This window comes from Panthera tigris, chromosome C2, assembly GCF_018350195.1.
Source record: "Panthera tigris isolate Pti1 chromosome C2, P.tigris_Pti1_mat1.1, whole genome shotgun sequence".
In the NCBI taxonomy this organism is placed as follows: domain Eukaryota; kingdom Metazoa; phylum Chordata; class Mammalia; order Carnivora; family Felidae; genus Panthera; species Panthera tigris.
This window is the reverse complement of record NC_056668.1, coordinates 3,754,014-3,766,338: the sequence shown is the minus strand read 5'-3', so window position 1 is coordinate 3,766,338 and position 12,325 is coordinate 3,754,014. Positions and strand designations below refer to the sequence as shown.

General features: G+C 58.6%; 1 protein-coding gene across 6 annotated transcripts in view; it reads left to right on the top strand.

Moving 5' to 3' along the window:
• Positions 1–12,325, top strand: part of ABCG1 (ATP binding cassette subfamily G member 1) — an 81,044-nt gene that overhangs the window by 44,998 nt on the left and 23,721 nt on the right. For all 6 annotated transcript variants that reach the window (XM_042998475.1, XM_042998474.1, XM_042998473.1 and 3 more), the window contains 3 exons: positions 7,638–7,755; positions 9,459–9,591; positions 11,452–11,502. In XM_042998475.1, coding sequence (XP_042854409.1) covers positions 7,638–7,755; positions 9,459–9,591; positions 11,452–11,502 — 302 coding nt within the window. The remainder of the gene's footprint in view (positions 1–7,637; positions 7,756–9,458; positions 9,592–11,451; positions 11,503–12,325) is intronic.

Sequence of the window (12,325 nt, the reverse complement as noted above, 5' to 3'; positions counted from 1 at the left end):
TCACTGGCAGGACCCTGTCTGTCTTGCCACCGGGGCCAGTGGGGTTTTCAGCTGCTGCGCCCGAGGCCACAGGGGACGGCGGGCACTGTCGGCTGGGCTCCAGGAGCGGTGGCTGGGATAGAGAGGTTCATGTACCGGGTACTGCCGTCCTCGCGGCTCGACTGTACCCAGGCCCGCTCACGCCTTCGCGCCCCACGGCTGTCTCAGCGGGTCAGCATCTCAGAGAACCCCGATGGGATATTAACCGGGACGCCATTTCCCATCACCCAGGTCACACAGGTCACCTGGGGCCAGCAACCACGATGTTGGGCGCTCAGAGCCACTCTGATGCTGATGCCAAGATCCAAGCCCTCCCGGGAACGCGTTTAAGTTAAGGGCAAGGGAGAATGTCACGTAATTTAGGATTCGATCGAACTGGCCTTGACATGCCCCTGGTCCAGAGATGCCTCCCTGCACGGTGGGAGGCACTGTGCTTCTTGAGAATAAAGCTGTGTAAGGAGGGAGCACGTGCATATGGGCTCCATGGGCTGCATGCTGTCTGGATACAGATGGGCAGCTTTGGCGTGCACAGGAGATTGTACACTTCGGTGTGCTGTGAGCGATCAGAGCCCCGGGCCCACGCTGGAGCCCCTGAAGCCAGCCCTCCGCCCCAGAACACAGAAGCCTTCTCTGTACCCCACCTGCTCTCCTCTCCCATCTTTCCACTGATTTGCTCTTTCGAGAACGATCCGGGGTGTCTCGGTACTAACCGGATCACGCAATCTTCGGATCGCCGTCGTTTTCGTATCCGGTGCGTCGGCGTCGATCTTCGTCAGTTGGGTAGGAACGTCTGACTGTGTCTCTCCCTCATGGCAGAGAAGACAAAGCATTATTGAAATACAGTTCTGGGTAATGGGGGCGGGGGGGGTCACGCTGTGTGTGGTCTGAGGGACTGGCTGGCATGAGTCTTGCCTGGCAGAGCTGGAAAATGACTCGCTCTAGGATTCTGGGCGTTAGCTGTGGGAAATTTTACCGCTGAAAAGATCTGTAGTTAAATCCCATACATTTAAAAATAGTCGACGGTCTGTGTTTATTACCTGGCTCTTCCTAAGCCGCTTGGGGCTCCTTTCTTTTTTGTCGTCATTACTCAGAGCTGACGAACGTGTGAAAATAAAGCATGTGCTCGGACTGAGGGAAGGTTCTGTGTCAGGCCCTGCACGATGACGAACCCGGACCTGGCCTCCGTCGCAGACGCTCGCCGTGAGCTTGGCACGTGCAGAGGGGACTCCCAGTCTCAGGACCCCTTGGCTGTGTCAGTGGGTACCGCACGTAACCCCCAGCCACCATTTGGTTGTCTAGGGAAAGAAAGCCACATGTGACTCCTGGAAGAATCTAGAGGATTCTAGTGCCAGAACGGGTTTTATCCTGGGGAAACTGAGGCCAGGACGGGTAGGCGGTCTGTCCATGGCCACTCCCTAGTCGTGAGCAGAGCTGGAGGGGCCCTCGGCTGCCTCCCACCACCTTACTCTTCCCTCTCCTTGTTTTTCTGTTCACGTTTAATTGCAAAGTTTAATCTGCTTCCTTTAACCTCATTATGAAAAGTCTACACTGGGGACCTGGTCTAACCAGGCTCTGTGCCGTGTGGATGACCCGAGAAAGTCAGAATGACACCGGATAGAAGAGACACTCGTTCTGGAAGATTTGCCAGATGGTACCACTCATCTCTTCTAGAACAGCCCGGGGCTTCCTTCCCGGAGGGAAGACCGTCCGTTGAGCTGCTCCTCGTGAGGCTTGCTGGCCTGTCCGTCATGTCCACAGAGGAGGGGGGACGTGGTCCTCGGGGGGACATGGCCCCACAGGCAGCACCTGGGCATCGGCTGAGCGGGGCGGGGAGGGGTTTACGGGTGTCCTGGTGCCGAGGTAACAAATCGCTACAGACCTGGTGGCTTCAGACAACACTCATGGATTGTCTTCAAGTTTGGGACGTTAGGGGTCCCAAATCAGGGCTGTGTTCCTTCTGGAGACTTCCAGGAAGAATCTTTTCCTTGCCTTTCCCGGCATCCAGCGGCTGTACTCCTGGTCTTGTGGCCCCTGCCCCATCTTCAGAGCCCACAGGGGGGCATCACCCGATTTGTCTCTTTCCTCAGCCTCTGCGTCCTTGGTCGTATCTCCAGTCCTGCCTCCGACCCGACCCGCCTGTCTCCCGCTTTCCCTTAGAAAGACTCTTGGGATTATTTTGAGCCTGCCCGGATAATCCAGGGTAATATCTCCATCTCAAGATCCTTAATTTAATCCCATCTGCAGGGTAACACAGATTCTCAGGATTAGGATGTAGACTTGTTTGGAGGCTAGTATTCGGTCCACTCCAGGGGTAGAGCACATATCCCCCCATCCTGCCTCTTTCCCTCCTTCCCTCCCTCCCTTCCCTGTCCCCCCCCCCACAACTCCACCCCGAACCCCCAACACTCAAGGCCTGAAAACCACCCTGGGAGTTGCAGCTGGGGATTGCTTCGAACCAACGTGTTTCTAGTATACCTGGGTAAGCTTTGGAGACGGGGACTAGAACATTCTATCAGAGAATGGGCCCTGAGGTCACCTTTTCTCGGGCTCCCGTGGAAGTGGGGTGCTGATAGCAGCTGCCCTGAGGGCCCGTGAGGAGGTGGCCCCCGTGGGTGGCTCTGGAGACCGCGGTCCTAGGGGGCTCCCCCCGCCCCGCCCAGGGGCAGTGTGGCTTCCTGGTCAGGATGTCACCATGGGGAGACTGGGTGTGATGGGGGAGCAGCGGGCACCCTGACAGGCCGTCTCATTCATGCTGCTGAGTTGGGTCTGGGCTAGCGTCCCCCTCGCTCCGGGGTGTAGGGTGAAGTTCGTTTCCTCTCAGAGCTGCCTCAGTTCCCCCATTCTCCCCTAGAGCAGGTGCACGCCAGCCCTACCTGGCCTTCCCGCAGCTAGCAAGCGCACCCGCCTGAGAGAAGCGACCTGGCGGGAGCCCGGCCGCCTCTGGTGCCGGGCCAGTCCCCGCTCCAGAGTTCTAGAACAGGGTCACAAACCACCAAATCGGCCCGCCTCCTCGGTTTGTAAGTCAGGTTTATTGGAACGTGGCCACACCCATTTGCTTCTGCAGCAAAGCAGGGGAGTCCGTGGTTTATTCTGTGGGCACAGCCACCTGGGCCGGGTCTTGAGTGAGCCGAGCAGACCCAGGAGGGCGGCCCCTCTGTGGCCTCTGCACAGCTGCCCGCGTGGGGACTGTTCCTGCACCGTTATTTTTATGGCGTGAGTGCCCCACCCCCGGCGGGGTCAGCGCCCTGGACCGTCAGGATGGCATTCGGCCCTCGGACGAGCGCGGAAAGAGCCCCCTCTCTGGGGGCACCCGCTTCTCCGTCCGCTGCCCGGCGCGGTGAGACAGCGCGCCCTTGTTTGCCGCGGCTCAGAAACAAAACCTAGCGACCCACTGACCCTGGAAACCTCTCTAGAAACAGCCGCCTGTTCTAAAGCCACAACTCGGTCAATGAGGCCTGAGCCAGCGAGTCACTGGCTGGAGGCTGCGGGACATGCTGCTTGTTATTTTCTGCAGGTCACCAGGATCGGGGCCTAACGGGTCCCCGAGGGCTCCCGACAGCGGGCCCCGATTGGCGGGCGCTGCTCTGAAACACGTCTGCCGAACCCCTTTGTCCCTGCGCCGCCGGGCTGGGTGGCTGGAGGCACGTTAGTATCAGGGAGCGTCTGTTCGGTCAGAGGACGCCTGTCTTCCCACGTGCACCGAGGGGTCCCTAACATACACAGGGCTTGAGTCCTCCCTAAACCACAGAAGACCCTCCCTCACCCCGGCAGGAAGTGTTTGTTTTTACCTTGAGGGCGTTTTACGGAATGAAGATCTGGAAGGGGAGGGGAGGATTCGACCCGCTCCGAGCTCTTTGGGTGCACACAGGGCGTTTTTGGCCCGAGCCCCCCCCCCCCCCCCCCCGGGAACTCTCAGCTCCGCCTGCCCCTGGGTGGCAACCTGGGCCTCCGGGGAGGGAGGGGATCCTGTCTTTGGGGGGCGAAAGGCGCGTCATTTCTTCCCTTTCTCTGTGAAGTGCTTCACACAGTAGCAGACGGAATGCACCGTACCTGGGTTGAGCTGACACTGATTCGGGGTGGGGGGGGTGGTCAGGCCACGCTGGGGGGTGGGAGCGACGCCCAAACCCCGCGACGGCATTGCTGGCACTGGCGGCACATCAGGACCCCGGCTGCAAGAGCCCCTGCTGGAGTTTCGCACAGCGCTTGGAATGCTGGCCTTCTCTGCTGACCCGCTGTGGGACCTTGGGCAGGTCACACGCCCTCTCTGAGCCCTGGCTTCTGGTCTGCAGCTTATGGGGAGGAACCCAGTACTCAGCTTGCTGTGGGGCACAGAGGGGAAGATGTGAGCGAAGCGGGTGCCGCGCTCACCCCGAGTGAGCGCGCCCAGAGCTGGCACTCGCCCGAGGGCCGGGCTGTCCCCCGTCCTTCCCCTCCAAGGGCACGTTTCTACAAAATGAGACATCTGTGTGCCCCCCCCCCCCAGGCTGAACAGCTTTGCCGCTGTGTGTCCCCAGCACCTTGTGGGGGTCGACAGACGCCGCTGCCCCCTGAAGCACTGTTCGCCAACGTGGGTCTCCGCGACAGAGTGGCGCTAACCTCCTCTGAGGTGGAAGGACCGGTGTCTGAGCAGAGTTCTCGTCCCTGGGCTGGAGGGACCTGGGGCACTGTCCTCTCTGTCTTTGTGTCTGTCTCTCCGCTCCTGTGTTGTGCGGGTTTTGATCTGGCTTCTTGCCCGGCTGTTTTAGGGACGGGCTGTCCGCACGCGGCAGGGGGGCCCTGCCCCTCTGTGGTTTCCGCACTTGGCGATCCCCGGAAAATCACTGCCTCACCAGAAGCAGCAGGGAGAGCACGCGTATCGAGTGTCCACAGCACACGAAGGAGGTGGCTCCCCCATCATGCCAAGAGCTGGGCTGGGCCGAGCTCAAGCTCGGGACGTAGGGCGGGGGTTTGGGATGCCTCACGTATTCTCGCATTCCGTATTTCTGCAAGGGGTCAAGTGCAAGGCTCTGCAGCCAAGGACGAGTTTGCTGCACAGATAGAGTGAGCACGTGTGGGACACTCACAAACACGATTCTAATGGGTGCACCTCGTCCTTGGGCACCACACTGGGGGCCCCACGTCTGAGTGTGAACTCGGACCCTTGCGGGTCCAGACAGACTGGTGATTTCTTGGTTCCACTGTCACTTTTACAATTCTTCACTCCCGAATGTGTGTTTGCTGTTTCTAAAGAAAAGCAGGTTTCCGATCTTAAAGAAGCACAGCCCCACACCAGGTCTGGTACCTTCTCCGCCACCGGACCCGTGCAGGCCCCACTCGGGAGGACCGCCTCGGCCAGCCCGCCGCATGCACCTGGCCTCCTGGCTGCCCTGAGAGCCAGCGCCCCTCCCCGAGGCATGAGTCGTCAGCCTCACCAGCCTCGCTCCACCTGGCCCTGGCCCACGAAGCCAGTACGGGGTTCGTGGGCACATGTATAGTCCCAGTCGGTGGCTCTAAATGACAAGACCACAGGCCACACCCCTACGGGTCCACCTTCTCTTGTAAGGGCCAGATGAGTCCACCGCTCCCATGGGTTTGGTGCACGTCCCGGTGTGCCGGCCGTGGGCATCACCGCCTGTGTGAGTTGTGCTTTTATCTGGTGCCCAGTGTGCACCCCAATACCAAGGGGCAGCCCCAGGTGCTGTCAGAGGAGCCCCCATGGGCTCTGCCCAGAGGGAAAGGGCCTCTCGGAACCCCGAGGCACAAGGCCGCCCCCAGGCCGTCAGACGGCCCTTGGCCCGCACATGGCCATCTCAGTGAGTCACCTACATCCTTGGGAGGTTACTGGTTCACAGGACAGACTCAAGGGAGGGTTTGCTCGGGAATAACCCTGATCCCCACCTGAACTGCCCACCGGGAGGCCAGGAAGGAGCAGACGCCTGCCTGGAATTAGTGCGCCCTCAGTGATGTCATTCGGGTCCCTGTGGCCCAGGCCCCGGGGCGCCTGATGAGGTCCCACCGCACGGGGAGCTTGACCTTGCAGAGGAGAAGCCTCTGTTGACCCCCAGCTTTTCCACGTGTCCGTCCACCACGGGGCAGATGCAGACGCCGTCCTTGGGGTCCCAGCCCCTGCCTGCAGCTGGTCTCCCTCTGCTCCTTCCGCTGAGTCCCCCACATCCCAGCGGTAGGAATGTGAGCTGCTCTGCCCCTTCCTACCCGGCGCGGTCTCCCCAGGGGACTCTGCCGCTCTCCGTAATGAGGCAGATCGCGGGGCCACAGGCTTCCTGCCTTTTGCTTCTGCTTCTCTCTGCCTGATTAAACAAGTCCTCGGGGACTCCCTGTCCAAATTGAGGTGGCACATGGTGACAGGTGCGGGGTTGAGGGGCCCCATCTGTGGAAGACGAGTAGACAGCTGGGCAAGAACCCCCCCAGGCCCGTGCAGGTTTGGGGGTACCGGGAGCATACAGCCAGCGACTGGGAAGAAAGTCGAAAGGAGGGGCTCCCTGCCTGGAGGCTTCACCGGCCCCTGTAAGTGTTGGCCGTGGGGGGTGAAACGCTTCGTTTGCGTGACTGTGGTACTGGAGGGGTCCCTTCTGAGCACGTTTCTCAGGAACTGAGAAAATGGGTCCGAATCAGTCTTTACCTGTGGGTCCAGCTGCCTCTGTTTTATTGCCATACGTTGAACCGTCTACTCGAAGGCGGACGAACGTGGCTGTCTCTGTGACGTGTGGTCCTTCTCCTTTTACGAGGCTCTCGGATGGAGACTTGGCAGAGCTTCCAAAGCAATTTGATGTGGCTGCAAAATGATAAGCCCTTAATTATTAATTAATTAATACTATTTTAATTATTTAATTAGAAGGCGATGGCTTATGAAGAAATCTTGCATGAATAGTTCGTGTGTGTCCAAACTGTAAATAAATGAAATAACCGTTTCGTTAATAAACCCACTTGCGGGGCGCCTGGGTGGCTCAGTCGGTTGAGCGTCCGACTTCGGCTCAGGTCATGATCTCACGGTCCGTGAGTTCGAGCCCCGCGTCGGGGTCTGTGCTGACAGCTCGGAGCCTGGAGCCTGCTTCGGATTCTGTGTCTCCCTGTCTCTGACCCTCCCCCATTCACGCTCTGTCTTTCTCTGTCTCAAAAATAAATAAACATTAAAAAAAGATTTTTAAAAATAAGTAAATAAACACACTTGCTCCCCATCGTGGGGGCGGAAGTGACATGGCTGGCGGTGTGGCCCTGGGTTGAGATCTGTTCACACAGGCCATGGGGGTCCTGAAGGAGACACCAGACCCCCTGGTTTTATTCCAGAACGAGGTGGTGGATTCCCTATAGGCAAGGTAATTAATGCACACGCAAGGCCTTTACGAACACTAGAGCAGCGCATGCGTGCGGGTCGCTGCTAACATAACGCCGGGGGGTGTGCATCTGAGGAAGACGGAGGCACACGGGCGGTGGGCTTTCGCCCTCAGAACTCAGCATTTAGGCCACGCGTGTAAGATCTTGCTTTCTGGCCGTGGTTACATCGTCGGGTGTCCTCGTGGGTTCGCCTGTATTGCCTGGCGGAAAAGCCCACGATCCCTGCGATCGGCAGCTGGGAAACGGGTGTGATGTGCTTTCTGCAGGATACAAGACCCTTCTGAAAGGCATCTCCGGGAAGTTCAACAGCGGGGAGCTGGTGGCCATCATGGGTCCCTCTGGGGCCGGGAAGTCCACACTCATGAACATTCTGGCTGGATACAGGTGAGCACGCCTCTGCGGAGCAACAGGTCCTCACCCCGTGGTTGGCCTGCGGGTGGCAGTCGGGAGAGAGAAGCCCCTTCTGTTCGACCTGTCACTTCTTAAGGTTCTGTACAGACTGTGACCTGTGGGGTTTAGCAGCGAGAGGCCTTGGGATCCGGGAAGGAAGCCCTGCAGGGACGGCAGTGACTTTGAAAGTGTCAGAGGGCAGCACCTGCTCAGTGTCACGTGACTGTGGAGAGTGGACGGCCCACGTGCAGGGGAAGGAGGCCATGGGACGGAGCAGCCGGGTGGGCTCCCTCGTGGGCTCAGCCACGGCCAGGCGCAGGATAGGAAGAAGGAGGAAGGTCAAGGCTGGGGAGGGGACGGCAGGAGAACTCTAAGACTAGTGTGAGTCAGGGTCTAATGTAAGATGAGCAGGAGGACCGTCAGGCTGGGTCCCCGAGCTCACGCACTCCTGCCAGTGCCTGTGTTAGCCCCGGACGTCCTGCCCCGTGTCATTCCTGGGGGCGTCACCGGAAAGCCCAATCCTCATGGGTGTTAAAACTGTGCTCCTCAAGTCACCTGTCTTCAGCTCTCGGGCTTGCATTTGCTAACTGTAGCAAACACTGTTAATACTCAGGAGAATTTCATCTCCTGGAAACAAAAAGACACTATCACCTCTTTCCTTGGGACCTCTGCATTACTCCTTAATGCCAGAAATTGGGATTTTTAAAAACCTGACAAAGGTTGAAGTCAATGTCCAGCATCAGGGGGTGCATGGGTGGGGGGAGGAGGGGGACAGCCACTGTCAGCACATCCCACACCCACAGTTGCTGCCTGGCCTAGGGGTGCTCAGGCAGCCTGGGGCTGTGGCCCACTGCCTGGAGGTGGCTATTCCCTGGGGGGGGGGGTGGGAATCCCAGCCCATTGCCTGGAGGAAAGAGCCCAAGGTCATAGTAACGGCCGGGATGAGGCTGGAAACCAGACTCTGTAATTTCACTGGTCTCCACTATCCCTCGGTGTTTCTGTGCCCCGAGACATCCAGGAGGCACTTCCTTAGGGGGCTGTTCCGGCCTCCCCCACCTCCCTGGGCCAGCGCAGATGCACTGTGGGTCTGGGAGGGGGAGGCCGTGCCCTTCAGGTCTCCAGGGTGCACACACCATGTCCCGACCTGTCGCTGGGCCAGGGGACAAATTCCCCTGTGGAGAAGGAGCATCCGCTTGGCCGAATGGATGCAGGGCCCAGACCCCCTCCTCCGAGCCACCTGCACACAGGGAGCCTGCTCGGTCTCCGCCCTCAGGAGCTGGTTCCTATATAGCGGCCACACCCCCAGCTGCAGAGTCTTGGCCTTCGGGATAGCCTTGGCCACTCACGACATCGCTCAGAAGCCAATCTCACAAACCCCAGCACAGTGGCGGAGGGGGGGGCCACATCCCACTTGGTGGCCGCGCGTGGGAGCACCCACGCGCGGGAGCACCCACGCGCATCTTTGTTCGTAAGCGCTGGTTACTTACGGATTCGGTTCACCTCCCCGTCCATCCTGAGCATGGTCTCCGTGCAGCTCCTTCCTGCGAGTCCTGGTACTGTTCTGGGTCCCCATCCCCTTCTGCCTGCCCCTTGGTGTCCCTGCGGTAAACGGTCCGTCGGGAAGATGCTGGGAGGGGCCTCCTCCCTCCCCAGGGCCCTGGAGGAAGAGCTGACGGTGTCCGCTCTCGGCTCTGCAGGGAGACTGGCATGAAGGGGGTCGTCCTCATCAACGGCCTGCCCCGGGATCTGCGCTGCTTCCGGAAGGTGTCCTGTTACATCATGCAGGACGACATGCTGTTGCCACACCTCACTGTGCAGGAAGCCATGATGGTGAGCCGCCCACCGGCCTGAGCCTGCACGGGCCGCCCCCCTTCCCCCTCCCCCCATTAGAGCAGTGCCCGGCGTGGGGCTGGGGGCTCTGCCGGCCACCTCCCTCCAGCGCAGCTCTCACACCAGGCATGCTGTTTGGACAGCTTCATCGAAAACAAACTCCCAAGACCCTGACTTCTCATAGACTCTGGATGGCAAATTCATGGCCAAGTTTGTGAGGTTACTGATACACCATCAGACACACCCCTATCACTCCTAAGGGCCATCAGCTGCCCTTAGTTGTTTGTGGCTTTGGGCCCAAGTTCCCTGATCTGGTGCCTGGGTTAGGGCCTTGAGGGTCTCGTCCTCGGCCCCCCGCTGGTTGTGCATGGGGCTGCTAGCTTTTCTGCCTCACCCGCTGCAAAAGATAGCGTGCGGCCCCCAGGTCCCTCCTGGCACCGTGGGGGATGTTCTGGAGTGCTCTGCCTGGGGCCTGGTCAGTAAACAGGCTTTTACCTTCACTCTCCTGCCCAGAGAGGTCTTGCCCTGTGCTCCTGACCCGGACAGGGCAAAGCTTCCTCTCTGCGGGCTTGGAGAGGGCTGCCTGCCAATTTATCTGAAGGGCAACTCCAAGGGCTTCTCAGATCAGCAAAGGGGAGCAGGTAAGATGTCGGATACGCCACCTGTCCCCGATCTGCTCTGTGGGTTGTCTTCATTCATGTGCCTGGTGCTAAATGTCCTGGAAGGAGAGACCTCTCCACCAGGCTGGGCCTTGCCGGCAGGCACACATGCTCAGTGCCTCTAATGGCTTATTCTGCCTCCAAATGGCCATTCTCATGGGGCACAGGGAACTTAGAAGGGGTTACGAAAAGAACAGTCGATTTAGAAAATTCAAACTTAGTTTTTCGCCTTTCTCCTGGGAGACCAGAGTTTAGCCTCTTGGTGAGTTACTGAACTAAACACTTGGTTACTTGACTGAGAAGCTTCATTTCGATTTCCAGCTCGATCACTTTCTTTTGCAGACAAGATTGGTGACTCTCACCAAGCTGTCACCAGGCTGTGCTGTGAAATCCATTTTCAGCATGAAATTAAATAAGATTTTGATTTTGAGAGTTGTATGATACCTTGAAAACTACCTCTCTCTTGGGGAAATCATGCCTTTGACTTCAGAAGGTCCTGTCACAGGGGTGGGGGTGACACCAGCCACCCACACCCAGTCCCAGGCATGTGTCGCGACAGCTGTGCCTTTCCACGTGCTGCTTCTGATCCTTTCCACCACCAGGCAGACCACCAGGTGGCACTCGGTGTTACCCAGCAGGCAGCCGGCCCTGTGAGCCACCCAGGCCTGGATGGGAGGTGCGCCCCTGTCTCCCAGGGCGGCCCACGGAACCCGGCAGGGCAGAACCAGGGCTGACACTGGATGCCGGTTGCTACTCAAGGTTTTACCCAGCAGCATTGTGCACAGCCAACCAGATCTCAAACAAAACAAAACAATGACAGGGGGGTCCTAATATTTAGCACTTGCCAATTTCTGCGGTGTCAGCACTCCCACTGTGGATAGCGTTAAGCTGTCCAGTGGTTTAACGGGTGGCCTGGTCTTTAAGCCCCTGATGCCTGGGGTTTCCTTGACTGTCAGCTGCCCCTACCCACCTTCTCTTGTGGGCACAGCAGAGAAGCCGTCTGAGATGACAGGAAGCAATCCAGACACGTGCTGCTCTCTGGGACCCCGCCTTTGTTAAGCCAAGGGGGGTAGGAAGCCAAGAGCTCCAGGGGCTTTCCTCCATTATCTGGCAGCGTGGCCGCTCAGGCTCCAGCCCACAGCAGACCAGTGAGTTAGCTTGCCCTGCTGACCGCGGTCTGTTCTGATTCCCCACCCTGCAGGTGTCTGCACATCTGAAGCTCCAGGAGAAGGACGAAGGCAGAAGGGAGATGGTAAGTGTGGGATTGGGCCACAGGTTGGTCCAGAAAGTGCGTGAAATCCCTTTGGCGGAGGCATGGGGAGGGATTTTGTGGCCCTGCTTCTGTTTGCTGGTTCGTCACCTAGCCTTCTGCATGGGGGACAGTGACATCTCAGTGTGCGCCCCAGGCTTGGCAGCCGGGACCCAGGAGTGGCCGCCTTGCCACAAGACTTACAGCTCTTAGCATAGCCACCAAATGGCAAGGGCACGGCAGGAAAGCTTAGGTGGTCAGAGGACACCAGCCTCAACACTAGACCAAGCGTTCTGCCCCTTTTTAGTGTTTAATGTGCTTTGTACTCCATTGTTATTGTTTTTTATAAAACACTAACAATGAAGATGGTTAGTCACTCGCTTAAAAATAACCAGCCTCCACCCACACGCACTCACAAGAAGATATTTGGTTCTTAACGTGTTATTAAGCAGCCTTAAAAAAATCAAACAAGTAAGTTTCCAGGATGCCGGAGGCCTCCTAAACCTTTTCATCCCCCTCCTCGCCGCTTCCCTAAAGCCCAGGGCACAGGGAAGGTGCCGGGTCAGCACCCCATCGGGACTGGGCAAGCCACACTCGGCGGTGGATGTGACGGATTTATGTTTACACAACGTCTGGGGGAGACTCAGCTTCCCTCCTCCGCTCCCCGGCTAGCCTGGTGCTAGTGGGATTTCAATGGAAGAGTAAAATTGGGCGAAATCCCACTCTCGCAGTACTCTCTTGTCTTCTGACACCATCAGAAGACGACAGTCCGGAGGCAGAAAGAGTAGGCTGCAGGTTCAGCACCAGCGGTGCTGGTCAGCGCCTT